Source organism: Mytilus trossulus, chromosome 10 (assembly GCF_036588685.1).
Source record: "Mytilus trossulus isolate FHL-02 chromosome 10, PNRI_Mtr1.1.1.hap1, whole genome shotgun sequence".
Lineage (NCBI taxonomy): Eukaryota > Metazoa > Mollusca > Bivalvia > Mytilida > Mytilidae > Mytilus > Mytilus trossulus.
Window position 1 is genome coordinate 57,841,478 of NC_086382.1, and position 18,299 is coordinate 57,859,776.

The following is an 18,299-nucleotide window of genomic DNA, read 5'->3' on the forward strand; positions in this document are numbered from 1 at the left end:
AGCTATTTATAAAGATTTTTCTTTTGGGTGATAGGAACGAGAAGGATTCAAAAGTATGCTATTCTGGATAATGATCAATCTGACATTCTAAAAAATCTTAACAAAAACCTTTTATAATAAGATAACAAATTTACTTACCATCAAATTACCTGTAGTATATTGTAGTTACATTCATTCATAGGTATCAGGCACAACTGATTTTTCCGAACAATCAATCCGGGCCTTTAAGTCTTCTTGTATCAATGAAGTACAGCTGAATACGTCACTTTGGAGACAGGAATCAAAAACCGTAGGAACTACTCTATTGGACGACATAGTTGAAAATGATTGCCCAAATGATTGCAATGTTAACATGTCAAAAAGAGGAAATTGCATTAATGGTAAGAGAATATTGTTTTTGTTTTTTAAGGTTGTAAGCAATACTCCAAAAGGATAAAGTTGCAGATTATAGCTTATTAGACACGATAGCGGTGTCGTGGTGGTTAAGAATGTTTACGTTTCTGCTAAAAACAGTTTGATAGAAGCTACTTCTAAAAAGTTGCATAACTATCAATATAAATCAGTCTTACTATCTCCAGCCTCTGCGCTCTAGCTCCAAGTCGAGTCGGATAGGAACTATTAAAATTAGACAAATTGATATTTTCTATAAATTTGCATTGCTATCAGTACATATACATTTGAATACCATTTTGACGTGCTGATCTCATAGCGCTATAGAACGTCCGTTATTAATTACTCATTATTTAAATTCAATTAGGAAAAATGTAATTATTCACTATTCATTATTTAGTGATGAATAATGCATTATGAAATAGTTTACATTCAGTATTCAAATTGAAAAAAAATGAATAATGAAATAGATTTTTGTAACTGATACACTTTATCCCGTATGAGTTTTTGAATACCATAACGAAGATGGTCATGGTGGAATAGAACATAAAACACAAAGCAGACAAGATTAAAACATATGCGTAGTGAGGTGGAAACAAAATAACCAATAAACAAAGTTATTTCTCTGAAATAGGTTTTTGCCAGTGTTTTAGTGGATTTGCAGGCGATGATTGTTCTGTCAGCACAAACCAGCCACCCGCATTGACTGCAACATTCACAGAAAACAAGTGTGATGTGAACAAAACAGTATGCATGGAAGTTCCCGTCTTTGGAACTTCCTTTTATAAAAGCCAGAATTTACAATGTCGCTTTCAGGAAAAAGAAGTTAGTTTTATACTTTATATTCTTTAATTAACATTATAAATCAGTTTGCATTCAGTTTGCATTCAACAACTGATTTAATTTTGTATCATGGACATTGAATATCTTTAAATGTAACACACAGAAACGAACAATAATATAACGATGGCCATATTCTTGACTTGGTACAAAGGAAAAAAATGTGGGTTTAAACGTTTCATTTTCAACAAAGTTACAATGTACACTTTCAATAAATGGTAAGGTGTGATTTAATTTCTTTTCATCTTACAGAAGATATGATTCAACTATTCAATAATTAAATCGTGATATACACAATTAATTATGTAAATTGTAGTTAAACCACACCGATTCTGGTCATAAAGACACAGTTCATTTACTTAATGCACGCATGATCTCATTTGCCGAGATCGCATGCCCGCTACCAGATAATTTAAGAAACAGAAAACGTCGATCTACTGATCCTTTGTCACCAAAAGCATTTCTGATATCAATTACAACCACTGGAAAGTCATTCAGTAATCAGATGCCAGTAATCATATACGATTCAGCGTGTTCAAATTGTGAGATAACTGGAACCAGTATGAAATGTAACCCCAAGGTAATGTTTTATGCTTACAATTATACGTAGAAAATTTACATCAGTTTATTTTTTGTATGTTTTAGTAAATTCACTAGGTTCATTTGAACTTTGCGTAAATATTGTTTTCAAGTCACAATGCTGTTCATATAGCATTATTTCGTCAACCCGAACAAATGTCGGACAATATATTGTAATTGTACTATGTTTTTTGCATTTATTCTTATGCAATTTTCTCGATTGTGATTGTTCCAACTTTGGCAAAACTGTACAATAATGATAACCTACACGTGCAGATGTTCTGTTAATGGTTTGCATTTGTAAATAGACGCAGAAATAATCGCAACACAAATATGACAAAAATTATTTCAGATTCAATGAACTCTACAGATTTGTAACCTGTGATATATTATCAAAAGTAACATCTATAGCAATGCAATAAAAACAGCAAACATATGAAAAAATTAAGTAATTATTTTTACAGAACAATATTTGCATTGTTGAAGATAAATGTTATTCCCTGTCAAGTACAATGTGTGGAAATACTGTTGCAAAAGACAAATCAAAGAGTATGTTATGGATAATTGGAGCAGCCCTTGGTGGTTTAGCCATAACATCCATAGTTATTGTAATTTTGGCAAAGTTAACGCGGAGAAAAGGGTAATTTGTCATGTATGTGAACGTCCAGTTCTGTACCAATTTTCTAATGAAAGCTAGACAATTATTGGTTATACGTTAAAAAAAGCATACACAAAACAATAATTAGCAGAACAAAAAATCTTTATACATTTTTTAATAACATAAAGCGTATACACAGCGTGTTTAACTCTAAATCGTATGAGTAGTATGATGAAAAAAAATGCTTCAGATTTAAGTGCATATTTAAAAAACAAAAACGCATTTTCTCATGTGTCAACCACAAATCAGCTTAACTTATAGAATACTTGGCCTTAAAGTTGATCAACATCAATATAATTATTATTATTATAAACTTCACCAAGTAGTTTTTAAAGTCTAATTATGATTATAATACTCATCACTATGTATATTTATTAATTTACATTCAATCAGTTCGATTGATAAACCACACAACTCGTCACATGCGTAGTCTATATCATTTAGTTATTAGTAGATATATCTTCTATGTAAATAAATAAGACATGGTAACGTTTATGGTTGTTAGTTCTTGTTCCTCTACTTCTTTATCTTTAACAATGAATTATCATCTATACACAATATTTTTTTAATATTATCTTAATTTTTCAGACCAAAAAGACTGAGTACACCGGATTTGTCACAAAGTGCTATTTACCAGGCTCCAAAATCTAAAGAATATTCTTATTAATCTTCAATAAGCGTGTACATTCTTGACTTTAATACAAATAAATTTATCAAGGGAGCCATTTTAGGCGAATGTTGTGATATCGTTTTCATCGTACTAGTGAATTATAGTTATGTATGATTATCTATTTAATTAGTAAACTGCTGAGTTTTTGTTTGGCACGGGTAAACCATATTTATGACGTCAATTTTATTGAATTGTAATGTTGCATAATTTATTTAAAATGTAATAAACTGCATTATTTCCTTACATGTAATGAATTTCATAATATATCTAAATGTAATGAATTGCATAATTTCTTATCATTTAATAAATTGCAGGATTTATCAAAATGAAATAAATTACATATAAAATATTTTTACAAATTTTTATAAAAACCCTTTTCATAGTCTACTTTTACTCGGAACTAAATTTATTTTGTCATGTGTTGATCGTGAAGTGAAAATGTTTTTTTTTTCTATATTTAGCAGAACTATAAACAACTCTCATACGAGTGGGAGGATTTGCTTGCTTTGAAATTAGTTTTTACCCGTCCACCCATTAAATTGCCTGTATTTTCGTATTATGTCCTGAAGTCAGGAGTATCACGATTGTTTCCCATAAAAAAAGAATGTTAGATGTTTTTACTCACCGTTCCTTCAAACGCCTTACATTTGATTTTGTAAGCTTTTATGGACTTCGTTCGTTTTGAATTAACCTTGGAGTTTGGTATTTTTATAAATCCTTTTTTTTTTTATGAATATACGTTGTTGAATCCATATTATTCCATAAGATTAAGTTTGTCTGTAACATTGTGATATAATTGATCAAGACTCTTTTAAAACTTCATGTTTGCATCCGATACCTGAACTTTATGTTAAAATTACAGTTTATTAGCAGGTAACAATAAACCGAATTAGCAATTAAAGAGAGCTACATGAATGGTGCCATTAACGCAGCAATATCTGCTTACCTTTCTTTTTCAGTTGTTTGGTGGCTCAGTCTTTAGTTTACCTATATGTGTGCTGAGGATATGTTTGTTTATTCGTCGTCTTTCGTCTTTTGAATGGGAGTTGTATGTTTTCATTCAAATTATGAGTTTTGAATGCTATCTTCCAAATCCCCTTTTCAACAACGCTTTCCTTATGCAACTTGCTAAGCAAAAGACAAAAGTAACATATATTATAAATCACTAATGTGTTGTCCCTGCGGACAAAGATCCCAACGGCTTCGTTTTTGTTTCTCATTAAGAATACATGTACATGATTTCTTAATAAAGAAAATAGGAATTGACCATTCTCTTGGAAATTAAATTAAAGTAACACTTTATACTATACATTTCATGCTCCAGAAGCGTCTTCCTAAACCTAACTTCATAATGAACGACAAGGGAGTTGTAACCTTAGTTCTTAACTTATCAATATGACATTTTAGAAAATTTTGTTAAAATCAAATCAGTTTCGAAGCAATGAGGTTTTCTGATCACTTTAATTTAAGATTATGGTATTAGCAACAGGACATCGGTAACTATAAATTTATGATTTAGCTAAGACTTTACATTCCATGTGTGTATAATTCAGTAAATATCTAAAAATGGTTTACCAAAAAATGTATCATCTCAAGATAATTATAGGAAATTTTAAATATTTAAATTTAGGATTTGACCGTTGGTTTTCCCGTTTGAACGGTTTTACAAATGTCATTTATTGGACCCTTTATAGCTTGCTGTTCGTTGTAAACCGAAGCATCGTGTTGGAGACCGTTCTTTGACCTATAATGATTTACTTTTACAAATTGTGGCTTGGATGAGAGATTTGTCCCATTGAAACTCATACCACATCTTTTTATATCAACTGACAAAAAAATCAATAAAAGATGAACAATAGCAATATAATATTATAACGATCGTGATAAACTCTAATTTCAGGTCTCGAAAGAGTAACATGAGTACGTCACGCCTGCTATTCATGCATCACACATTATAAAATTAAATTGAAATGTTTAAATAATAAATATGGGTCAGTTATATATGTAATACGGAAAGGTGGGGTCCATGTCTTTCTTTATAATATAAATAAATTTGTGACCAATTTACACCTTTAAGTAGTGTAACTTGAGTACATTGGACATCAGGGATTTCTTTAAACCTATCAAGTTTGTAGCAGTTCAAAAGTAGACATTGTACGACAAGAATATTTTAATTAAACGACAGCTGCTGTTTACTTATTTAAAGAGCGGAATCTAAGATTAAATGATATGATTTTACATTTTCAAATAGTGTTTATGAATTGTAATAAACTAAGACTCTTATATGAGCACAGTAAACTGCTTAGTATTTTGATATACTCTTCCTAAGCTGTTAACTTGTTTGATCAATTAGCCTAGTTTTTGTTTTCATGAAGACGCACTCATATTTTCATTTGGTTTTTTTTAAAGATAAATTTATTTTTAATTTATTTGCATTATTCTTCAGAGTGGTGGTCCTGGACAGTTATGACAGCTCTGTCTTGGCTTATGGGGTTTCTATGATCATCTTATTTTCTTTTTTGATAACGCCTGACATGCAAAATGATTGACTTCAGTACGTCAATTCCATAAAAAGCTCAATATGAGTGATTGCCAAATAGCATGTCAGTTTTTGTTATTTGTTTCATCTTAATATTCCGTGGATAATAATACTCACACAAACACACACATATAGTCTTTATTTTTGTTTTACTTAAAAGCATTAGATTCATCTTCACTCTAGTTTTAAAATAGTAAAAATTTGAATTAAAGAATGTTGCAATGATTTTTTAAAAGCCCACCATTCGATTTCTATGAAGTTTCGCCTTCACCAATAATCTTAATTAAAAAAAAAAAATCATTTATTCTGTTTCCTCAATATCAGTTTTACAACGTGCAGTTTGGAATTTTTAGAAGACTGTCTATTCTCCCCCAAATGCACGTTAGTTGATTTTTTTTATTTGCTGTCCTTTTGACGTAAACTACACATTTTTTAATGTTTATATTAAAATAAATGCAATATTTTCTACTTCTCATATGTGTCAGGATAAAAAAATAAATAAAAATAAATAAAAAAAAATTCATTTTGCCAGCAAATTCTATATATTTTCAAATTGTAAATGTTATTGCATGATGGCAATGAACTTATAATAGTTATGAGAAGTAGAATCCAAAAAATACTGAACTCGGAAGAAAATTCAAACCGGAAAGTTTCTAATCAAATGGCAAAATTGAAAGCTCAAACACATCAAACGAATGGATAACAACTGTCAATTTCCTGACTCGGTACAGTAATTTTCTTATGTTGAAAATAGTTGATAGAAATCATCACTTCAACTTTTTATGATTAATCCTTATATTGATTAATTTATCGTAAACCTGGAAATATATTTAAGGAGTCGTACTTGATTTCAAAGGAGTAGGTCCAGTAAGACCCCTTTTTGGCTCCAAAATAATACAGTTTTACAAAATTGTTAAAATGTAAACGTTTGTTATCTATTGGACAGTAAAATGCTTCTGCTACATAAATATGGTCTGTTTTTTACTATACAATGCACATATATTGGGTACTAGCACCACTAAGTCATGCTAATTTACTGAAATCTTTACAATTCTAGCATTTTAGTTAAATTTTAGACGGTTTACGTGTTAAACGAAAGTGGCCGCATCCGTGTTCATCCGTGAGATTGAAATGTAAGCTGTATTTTATATTAATACATAATATATATAAAGGTTGAGGATGAACACGGATGCGGCCACTTTCATTTTTGACAAAAAACTACTGAAAAGTGACATTTTTCGGCATATTTAATAGATTTTTCATATTTCAGCTTGAATCTGTGCGTTTTTTATGACTTAACGAGTTAAAATCTTTCACATAAACTAATTGATTCAAATAAAATAAACACTTAAGTGTTTAAAAAGTGGTCAAAATATTTCGTCAGATGAACCTGAAATTTGAGGCCAAAATCAGCCCTTACCGGACCTACTTCTTTATGTACTTTGATATATTATGAAGACTGTATGCAGCTCTTTAAAAGTCTTGGTTTATTGGTTTGATGTCATAATGACACACATTCCTTTTATTCATCGATATTCATAGAGGTATTTTTGAAAAGAATGTATCAATCATATATGTCAAAAAAGAGTCACTTACTTAAAATATGGACCCAAGTGTACCCTAATGAGTCCACTATTAAACAGTATGCATATGAAAAAAACAAACTATCTATCAAATTCAAATCTAAAACTATAAATAATCGATTTAGAATTTAGTTTTCTGAATCTTGCACTGTCTTACGTGTTTTTTTTCTCAGTTAAACATCCTCGTTTATCAAATATCAACCCAAATAATTGAAGACCAATTTTCTTCATGTTTATGCAAAAACTCAATAACAGTTGGCAGGCATTCATTCAATATTTATTCTTATAATAAAGTTAGCTACATGTTATCAAGAATAAAGTATTTAAAAAAATAGGATAAGCATAACAATAACATAAAAATACCAACACTAATATACTTAAAAAATCTTTTTTGGTGATAACTCAAGTTGAAATTGTAGTATTAAAACAATTGAAGCAGAGGCAAAAGATTGAAAAACAATACCAATTCAAACATAAAAAAACTAATTAAAATGACATTCAATTGGTTAAAAGAATATAAACAATGTTACTGTAAGAGGTTAATGGTACCAAAGGGACCATAGAACTCATATGTTGAATATAAACTGACATCGACATTGATTTTTAAGTTGATTTTAACTGTGTCTCACAAGCAGTCTACTTATGATTATTTGCCGAATCTGTTTACCCGAAATTGGCTATCACTGGAGTTCTGTAACGCATATCCAAGAAGCAGAAAATAATGAAAAATAATTCTTGTTATGTTCATTATCTATAGATTTTTGAGCTAACACTACAGTTTATTTCAACCTGAAAAAATGTCTTATTATTGTCAATGTACATTGATACGATACTATACGATAGACGTTTTCATTGATCAAGGTAAAAAGGCAAAACAAATTTTTCATTCAAAAACAAATCTTGCTACTGTCCATCTACTCCCAATGTTAAATATTCATTACTATTAAAATAGCCGCTTCTCCTGATCCAAACCAACTCAGTATCTAAAAGTAAATCACAAAATTATTCTATAACATATGAGTAACTATAACTTTCTTACTATATATTATCCTACATCAAATATTATTACTCTTTTTTTTTTTTAAAGTAATAAATAATCGAAAAAGCTCTAAGCAGTGATCCCTTCATTCATATATCTTATCTGGCAAGCCGTTATTTGACTTTTAAGTCTATATATAATTAAGTCCTTTTCAAGAGCTAATTCATTCTGCTTAAAATCGTAATTAAACGAAACCAAGGTTTCAATTTTGTCCAGGGGATAGATATATAATCATCCCCGGACCTCTCCCATGCAGAAAGCAAGTCGTACTGAGGAGGTGCTTCCGTATAGCAGTGTAAGTGTATACAGCATTATCAACTCGTAATATGGATGTTATATTCTAATCCTTGTGTTTGGAAAATGCATAAAAAATCACAAAAGTTGTAAGCGTATGCAAACCCATCATTTCCTGAAATGTCGGAAATCGCACATTTTATTTAGTTGAAATACTTTGCAGGACCTTCCTGATATATTTGCTAATACTTTGTTCCTGAATATTTATGGAATATTTACCAGTTGAGAATCAATTCTTTAGTTATAAGATTTCCAAAATATGCTTTTGTTTTATTGAACAAAAATCAGTGAATGATATTTAGAGCTGTTACCATATTTCCAAAATTAATAACTGACAAATTATCAAATATATATAACCAAACATTTAACAACTGAAATCTTCATATGTCCCTTAGTTATAGAACTCCATATTTACATTTGAACTCAAGTATGACTAGTATCCCAGTGAAACATTTATCAAAAATAGGGACTAGTCCGTAAAGTTTAAGAATTAAATTTATGGAAATTCAAAGTTACTATTGTCTCAACTCACATTTTAGGTTTTTATATACTCAATACTATGTATGCTTACTACGGGTCCCTTGATTGATTTAACTTTGGAGCTTCTTGTAGTTCCTCTGAAAATAAAAAGATGATACATTGTTAAATATTGAAATACGACTATAGTCAACTAAATACAGTGGATTCATTAGTATACGTTGGATACCAATTTTCGGTGATTTCATGTGTACAGGTAAATTACGAATTTAAAGGTTTAACGAACTGTAAATTGTATTAAGGGTTATATGCCGACTTTGAAAAAACCACGAATTCAAATATCCAAGAAAAGGTAGATTTTCACCATTCGTACCCAAGAAAAATAAATGACTTCACAGTATTTTTTTTAATCGATATTTTCCTATTATCGAGAGATGTATGTATGATTGGAGTAGTTTATCCTGTTGATGTACCAGTCTCGCTCATTTAATAAGTCATTAGATTTCCAGAATTTGTTTGTTCTCTTGATATGTCTTTACGTCGGCATACAAGATTTAAACGTTGAAGACTAGCTTTGAGATGTTTTCTTAATATTAATGTATTTTTGGTCAAAACGATACTTGTGTGTATCGGAACCTCACAATCTCAAAAGAATGCAGTGTTGTCTAGAGAATTGTTTAACCAAATCGAACATTTAAATTCTTAGTATGTCTCTTTCTTGTAAATTAACAGTGTGAGTTATTTCAATACACTCACAACGTCTCACCTAATTCAAACGATCTCATACAGTCATTTAGTCTGTTTAATTGAAGAGTAGCGGTAACAAGCTCTTGGTCACGGCAAGGAGTTACTTGTTGAATACAGATGTTTGAATTATGGATGTATCAGAGAAAACAGAGTCTTCTTTTAGTCAATATCGTTCAAATGTAAAACTTTTTTGTATTTTTACAGATCGTGTATTGATGTTTACAGTTTTTAAATCTCGAAAAAGTATCGTTCATTGGTTATCGTTCAAGTTGGCTTTTTATGTAAATCTATATTTCTTTTCTATTTATAGTTTTAACCAATAGATACCTGATGAAATATCTGTAGGTAACAATCCCCAAGAATATAAGTAGGATTAGGATAATTATAACTAAGCTGCCAAGTATAGCTACTGTCTGATTACTTATTCGGCCATCTGACGTTTGAATGGTTTCTGTAAAAAGCATAATACGCCGTTTCTTTTCTCGAATGATTATTGTTAGTATCCATTATCAAATTGAAGACGTATAAATACGTAGAACATGTATATCCTGAAATATCTCCCGAAGTCCCCCGTATACATACAATTTGGCTCAAATATAGTAATTTAATTCATCTGTATGGCAAATCGACCCTGTTTGCTTATTCTATTCAGGTAGCTTTGTGCTTTTTCACTCCAGAACATTTGATATATAGCACTTCCTTAAAATTTGGTTTTGTTCGAAAATGATACGTTTTCAAGAAATATGTGTCGAACGCACAGACATCTGTATCATATTGTTATTTTTTATACATTCACATTAATCCCAAATACATATTGAACATTGCATTATGGGGTGTTCACATCTCTGTCTTAAGCTGTTCTAATAGTTATTGACCAAATTGAATAAAGAATAATGTATGGCATTTCTAATGATTCTATTTTGTATTATTCAAATGTAATAACATTTTGAATAGATTTATATAATAAAATATAAGTATTGAACAAAATTTTGTTAATTAGATTAATTCATTATGAAAAGGAAAGTAGGTTTTTCGTGTGATTCCTTGAAAAATCGTAACTGTGTTATTTAAAAACATATCATATCTTATATGACATTTCGAACACTTTCAGGTTTATTTCATATACTAACGTCCAACGTTCAAAGCTATTCCAACTTTCTCGCTTTCGCTTAATCTTCAAATACAACGTGAGGATATCATCTTTAGATTTACCTTTTTTTGTTGTTTGTTCAATTTTGCATTCATGTCTACCTGAAATAGACACAATTAGAATATTTAGTCATTTAACCGTGGCAATGCTAAGTCTGGGAAGTGACTAAATAACTGAATAAATAATGGTTTCAGATGAATTTAAGAATAAAATGACCGTTGCAAACTTATGTTTGTTGACAAGTGTGGAGGATAGGCGACAAAAATTAGAAATCAGAAATATAGTATTTAATAGATGTCTCGGTTAAAAATAAGTTGAATGATTTAAAATGGTATGTAGAATATACATAGTGTTTGAAATGTTTTGATTGCGAAAGCTAAAATTTATTACACAAAAACTATAACATTATCATAACATGGAGCGTAATAAAACTGAAAGTGAGAAAAAAACTAAATATTTAAATAACATTCGAAAATTTACGAAAAGGTTAGAAATATACATCGAAAACTTTTTTTTACAAACCTACCAAAACAATAAGCAGCATCACAAAAATCCGTATATGGAAGATAATACACGTTGTAATTTACGCAGTTTTTAATTCTGATACTAATAGAATTACTGCAACAATTCGAAGTGCCGACTCCTTTTACACATGCCGTCCTATCTGCAGTTTCATATGACTGCAGTGACAAAGAACCTGCAATTGAATTAAATGTGCTCTTATATTCACAGAGTCTGACACAATTCAGTTAGACGTAAAATAAAAACCCTCACAGTAAGCGCCATCAGTAACGAAATCTTACAAACAAAATTCGAACAACTATATGTTCAGTCTGTGTACTAACAGAATTGTTAAACAAGAAGATTATTAATGAAAAGAAAAAAAAAAATGTTTCTGCAAAATGGCATAAATCTTGTGACTTAGTCAAAATGGTCGAATAATTTGTAACGAATATGACATCGTGTGTATGTGTGTGTATGTACATTTTTATGAATGTCGTTATCAATGCTCTTCAACTTCGTACTTTTCTGGCTTTTTTTAACATTTTTTATTGAGCGTCACTGATGAGTATTTTGTAGACAAAACGCGCGTCCGGTGCATATACGATATTTCAATCCTGGTATCTATGACAAATTTATTTATAACCCCTTGGTCGATATCACTGCTGGTTGAATTTTTATACCCCGCAGTTATCACCAGCCTAGTAATCAGTACTTCCGTGTTGACAGGAATTATCATTGATATGGTCATAATTATAAATTAACTGTTTACAAAACTTTTTTTTATCCTCTATGCTCTTCAATTTCGTACTTTCTTTGGCCTTAATAGCATTTTTTAATTCGAGCGTCATTGATGAGTCTGTTGTAGACGAAACGCACGTCTGGCCCAAACTCAATAATTCAAGCTTGGTATCTCTGATGAGTTTGCTTCCTTCAAGAAAAGTATCATATCTAAATTGTCGTTTGACACGACCTGGAATTACACACACAATCTCCAGTAAACTAACGAAAGACCAATGCACTTGTTTATTTTGATTATTGAACTTCTAACAGTTATCTTGAAAAGTTGGTAATAACGTGCATAATGAAATGTGGTATTTACATAAAAAGGGCCACCAAGCATCCCGTACATATACATAAAATAGAGAAAAACACACGTAGTAGTCAACATACGATGTACATCAAGACAGAAGCGAAAGCCTCTGCGAATTTGCGAGTTGGTCAATTGTATATGTAATATATAGAGGTGAACAGAACAGTAGTTGATTGAATTATTATATATTTTGTATGCATTCTATTTATCTCTTGATATTTCAGAAACATATATTCACCATTCAACCAGATAGGTGCGGCGGTTCCACAAGAGTACGAATCAACACAATATGTTGGCATGTCCAATGACATTCCATTTTCCTCTACTTTATACCACCCTGGTCTAAGCAGTCGATCACACACGGTCGTTTCTACATCATATATTTTGCACATTGTTCCTCGAAGTCCAGCGCGATTAATATTCATATAACTTTTACACGGGTCAATCGGTGGAGGTGTGTTTGTAAATCCTGTATAATAAACGTTATTTTTAAATTAGATATGCTGCGTTTGCTATATCATCAAATCATCAAATGTTTCATGAACCCAAAGGAGTAGGTCCGATAAGGAACATTTTGGCCCCAATTTCAGGTTCATCTGACGAAAGATTTTGACCTCTTTTTAAAGTGGCTATTTCATTTGAATCAGTTAGTTTCTGTGAAAGATTTTAACTGATTTAGTCATTAAAAACGATCCCATTCAAGCTCAAATATGAAAAATCTACCAAATATGTCGAAAAATGTCTCTTTTTAGATTGTTTTTGACAAAAATGAAAGTGGCCGCATCCGAGTTCATACAAAACTTTTATATATGTTATGTATTATCGTAAAATACAACTCATTTTGCAATATTAAGGATGAACACTAATGCAGCCCCTTTCGTATTACACGAAAACCGTCTATAATTTAACTAAAATGCTAGAATTGTGAAGATTTCAGTAATTTAGCGTCACTTATTGGTGCTAGTACTCGATATATGCATTGTATTGCCAAAAACAACCCATATTTATGTCGCAGAAGCATTCTACTGTCCAATAAATAACATAAAGTGCACATTTTCACGATTTTGTAAAACTGTTATATTTTGGGGCAAAAAAGGGGTCTTTCCGGACCCACTCCTTTACTTTACATAAGTACAGTTAAAATCCGATTAAATGTGTTTCATGGATAATACCGTTTTGATAGGCAATACATTTTAAAAAGTAAATGAGATTTGTCTAGTTTAGAAAAGAAGTCCTTTTAATCAGCTATTTCTCTAATCATATAACGTTGACAGTGTCAGTGTTTTAATATGTCAATAAAACTACTTCTAGAAGTGAACGTTGAAGACTGAAGGTCAACGCAATATTTTTACACACCTGTTATCTGTTTAGTCGAAGTCTTTTGTACCGTAGGTGAATTTCTGTTTGGACATTTTTTATTTCCTAGAATTAGATAGATCAGTATAAATATTGAATTGTTTTTAACCCTAGAATATAGATGTATGTTACAAAAGCACTTAACAAACAATGACCTTACCGCTACAACATTAACTGTAATATACCCTGGATATTGTTAGTATCTATAAAAACAGGGTTTCATATAGATAAGCATTATTGTCTTATATTTCATATAAGAAAAGTACAGTTAAATGCAATGTTCAATAATAATACAATACTATGATCTGAAACTAATGATATACTTTTTTAACAATTAAAAACAATGGTCAATAATAGTACAATATACTTATCAGAAACTGATAAAACAAAACTTTTGTAAATGTCCAGTATGATTAAATTATAATATTATGTTATGTTTATAAACAATGTTTACTGTTTTATAACATGTTGATTAATATATAAATTCAAAATTCTTTTAATATTAACACCCTGAAATATTTACGAAAAGACGAGCTTATTCATTATATACCGTTATAAATATATCTTTATTTACCAAAGTCATAACAACTATAGGCATACAACATATAAACTACACAAGTATACATGGATAGCAGAAGGTAGTGTGTTAAACATATTACATCATGTTAGATCTTAATTTACACAATTCATTAATTCCAAATAATTTCATGTATCTTAAGGTTGCACTTTGTAAATACAGCTGTTTCTGAAAACCCTCCTCTTTTGGGGAGAAATTGAATATTCATAGAAAATTAAAATTGTTTCCATACTATTTCCCAGTTATGCTCTCTGTGTTCCATATCGCAGAGACATAACTTGGGAATGTTACCAGTAAATAAACACGTGCATATAGTTAACATTGCAATCTGTGGTAACCTGTGGTAATGTGCCGCACAGCCCTATATTTTGACCTTTGAAAACAATTGTGGTGCAAATGAACTTTCAATTCTAGGATCAGATTTTTTTCAAAACTTCATAGTAAAAGTGGTACCGTTTTCGCCGTTAAAGGAGTTCCTATGGGAAATTGCATTGTCAATATTTACAAAAATGCAACCTATGAACAGACACAGATGTTCTAAACTGATCACTGAATGCGATACAAGGTTTAAGCATTGCACTTTATTGATGAAAAAGTAATGCTTTTTTTAAGTTTCATACACGTATAAAAGCGTTGAGAGTTCATGCATCATGCACCATCTGCTTCGATTAAATTATTTATTTTCAAATACAGATATATAGATTGAAAAATATATTTCTTTTCAAAGGAAGAACTTACCAAAACAATAAGCTTGATTACATTCATCTGTGTAACTTATATTATATACGTAGAATGAACCACAGTTCTTTATTTGTATCTGCTTGCTCTTATTACAACAGTCGTTTGGTCCAGTGTCTCGTATACAAACCTTTCGATTAACCACTCCATCAGAAACAGAAGGTGATCTTCCTAAAGAAGTTTAACACAAATTTGTCATAATTTATTCAGTCCTTCATTAGAAGATGTATAACCCTTTGGATACTTAGTGAGATATTGACTATTAACCTATAATTAATGAATTAATGAATAATCCATATATCAACTAGCGGCTCTGAAAAGCCTGCTGTGTCGCGCACCTTGATATTTGTGCATATTAAATACAGGACTATCCAATCATTATAAACGATGATAAAATTCATGACAAAAATCACTTTTTAAGTTCATCCTCTATTGCTGATCATTTTGTTTGATAGGTTTTTACTATGTTCGTAGGTTTTTCTACAATAAAGAGCGACAAAATACCATCTATATCGGTAACATTTGACTTGTTATTAAATTTTGTCTTACTGATCATTTTGCGTGATTTAAAGTGCATATTTAGCTACATAAGTTCTATCCAAAATACAAATCGCCAGAACAAATGGTAAAATGTTCATTAAAGAGCTACTACTCTAATGGGGAATCGGTGGACGATTTCCTCCATTATTGTGCTCTTTGTAAACCTTGTTTACCGATCGTTATGAATTAGTATATATTTTTATTAAAAAATATTTTGACAAAGTATCAGAGAAAATTTGACTTGAGGAAAGACATAATGATGATCTACCTTTCACACTATAAAAGAATCATCTTTGTCAAAAAAGGGGAAAATGGCATGTATACACTATATAGACAGGGCACATATTTTTTTTACACAATAACAAGGCTTTGATTTTTAATCATTCACTAGAAGTCATTAATTATTGCAGTACCGTCCATCCATAGTTGACTTTCAGTACCACATGAGTACATAGGAGGACAGGAACTTGCCATCTCCAAACTTATGCCGTTAGCCTCAGCTTTATACCATCCTGGTTTCAAAAGCCGATCACAAACTGCAGGTGATTTTATTTCCACAAAACAATTTGTTCCACGTGAATCTGAACGATATACTTTTGAATAATTTGTACATGGATCTATTGCTGTATTTCCTAGAAAAAGGAAATGTATTTTTTTTATTACTGTATGACCACTCTTTTATTGTTATTCAATAATTATAAGTATTATTATTATCATTAGTGTACAAATTATCATAGAACAAGCATTACCTATAGAAAAAAGAACTTATGGTAAATATAATGCGTCGAAAAAAATGGGCATGTTTAGTTATAGTTCATTATTGAAAGGCGTACTGCAAATACTATCTTATTTTCTATGTACTATAAGCTGTGGCAAATAGAGAAAGAATATGTGAATAAATGAATGTGCCAAAATATATCAAACTGACAAACTACCTGTAGACTTCAGTAATCATTTTTACAGTTTAATGCAACTGATTTTTTATATATGTTATAAAATTGAGAATGAAAATGGGGAATGTATCAAAGAGACAACAACCCGACCATAGAAAAAATAACAGCAGAAGGTCACCAACATGTCTTCAATGTAACGAGAAATTCCCGCACCCGGAGGCGTCCTTCAGCTGGCCCCTAAACAAATATATACTAGTTCAGTGATAATGAACGCCATACTTATTTCCAAATTGTACACAAGAAACTAAAAATAAAATAATACAAGACTAACAAAGACCAGAGGCTCTTGACTTGGGACAGGCGTTACTTTATATGTTCTTGTCCATTCGTTTTTGAGGCGTTTTGTTATTTGGTTTTGCCATGTAATTATGGACTTTCCGAATTGATTTTCCTCTAAGTTCAGTACTTTTGTGATTTTACTTTATACAGTGGTCTATATGTTTTAATTCTAAACTGAAGAATATTTAAATCATTACCCAACATATATGTGCCCTATCTCTTATTCGTGCTATTTCTTTTAGAATGATGTTCAAATATTTTACAAGTGTACATTTGTATAGCAAATTCATTTAATAAAAGAAATAATTAGCCACGCATACAAAAACGTTTTGTTCTAAGTATTTGTATTTTCACAGTCCTGTTCCTAACAATTACAATCTGACGTAATTGTGGCAAGTTCCTTATCGGTTGCACAGTTACAATTCGTATTTTGTTTTAATTGTTTTCCATCAGTCATTTTGGGGCCCTTATAGCTTGCTATCTAGTGTGAGCCAAAGCTCCATGGCGAAGGCCGTTATTGACCTATTTGTTTACGTTACGCATTGTGACTTGAATGGAAAGTTGTTCATGTGCATTCATACCACAACTTCTTATGTCGATATGAACCGATATAGTTAATTTTCAAAATTCCCTGTTATTCGTAAAACAAATAAACACTCTTGAAAATCAAATTAACATGATCTAAAATCCTTAAATAGGGAATTGGATGTTCAGGAAACCACACATGATTGGTTTTTTTTTATCATATACTATGACTTATATGTAATATATTTAAAACTCCTTCTATTCCTTATAAATCGTTAAACTTAAGTTGCATGCAAAAATATTGCATTTGTGAGTGAAGTTTTGTTAAGGGATTTGCAAATAATAATTAAGGATAAATTGTTTGTGTGATAGCAGCTAGCTTACCTTGTACAAGAATACAAATAAGGAACACTTCTAAACGTCCAATTCGTTCCATAACTTTTTCAAACACATGTATATCAGATAGTCATTTCTGAAGGAGGTGAAAATTTTAATAATCTGATGAAGCTGCTGTGAATTGTAAAAACTGAAACCAAAATTTACTCAAAATTTAGCTTCAACTTCCTAGTTTCCAAACAATGTGTAGTAGAAACAGAAAATCAATATTGCTATCTCTTATCAAAGATTAATTACTCTTTTGTAAATAAGGTGAAATTAATTTAACTTAAATATTACATTATTTTGTCTCTTATCGTATAAAATTAGGTTAAATTTGATTTGAAAAGATGCTGCCAATTTTTCTTTCAGGAAGCATGACACGATGCCAACATT

General features: G+C 30.5%; 2 protein-coding genes across 2 annotated transcripts; one reads left to right on the plus strand and one right to left on the minus strand.

Annotated features, from left to right (window-relative positions):
• Window positions 1-1,552: 1,552 nt before the first annotated feature.
• Window positions 1,553-3,285, plus strand: LOC134686412 (uncharacterized). The gene is made up of 3 exons (XM_063546082.1): window positions 1,553-1,810; window positions 2,274-2,449; window positions 3,056-3,285. The coding sequence occupies exons 1-3, from the start codon at window positions 1,601-1,603 to the stop codon at window positions 3,132-3,134; spliced, it is 465 nt and encodes a 154-aa protein (XP_063402152.1). The 5' UTR covers window positions 1,553-1,600; the 3' UTR covers window positions 3,135-3,285.
• A 4,424-nt stretch (window positions 3,286-7,709) lies between these two features.
• Window positions 7,710-17,964, minus strand: LOC134688033 (uncharacterized). Its single transcript, XM_063548499.1, has 10 exons — window positions 17,913-17,964; window positions 16,185-16,403; window positions 15,232-15,402; window positions 13,917-13,982; window positions 12,799-13,029; window positions 11,489-11,663; window positions 11,029-11,063; window positions 10,144-10,267; window positions 9,125-9,209; window positions 7,710-8,242 (listed from the first exon to the last, which is right to left on the minus strand). The coding sequence occupies exons 1-9, from the start codon at window positions 17,962-17,964 to the stop codon at window positions 9,128-9,130; spliced, it is 1,155 nt and encodes a 384-aa protein (XP_063404569.1). The 3' UTR covers window positions 7,710-8,242; window positions 9,125-9,127.
• Window positions 17,965-18,299: the final 335 nt, after the last annotated feature.

Bases quoted from the DNA above. Each gene is read 5' to 3' on its own strand.
- LOC134686412 (XM_063546082.1), top strand. From the start codon at position 1,601: ATGATCTCATTTGCCGAGATCGCATGCCCGCTACCAGATAATTTAAGA. The intron at 1,811-2,273 runs GTAATGTTTTAT...TTATTTTTACAG, and splicing joins GTATGAAATGTAACCCCAAG to AACAATATTTGCATTGTTGA. The intron at 2,450-3,055 runs GTAATTTGTCAT...TTAATTTTTCAG, and splicing joins AAGTTAACGCGGAGAAAAGG to ACCAAAAAGACTGAGTACAC.
- LOC134688033 (XM_063548499.1), bottom strand. From the start codon at position 17,964: ATGGAACGAATTGGACGTTTAGAAGTGTTCCTTATTTGTATTCTTGTA. The intron at 15,403-16,184 runs GTACTGCAATAA...AAACTTCTTTAG, and splicing joins AAGTCAACTATGGATGGACG to GAAGATCACCTTCTGTTTCT. The intron at 9,210-10,143 runs GTATCTATTGGT...TTTTATTTTCAG, and splicing joins ACCTACAGATATTTCATCAG to AGGAACTACAAGAAGCTCCA.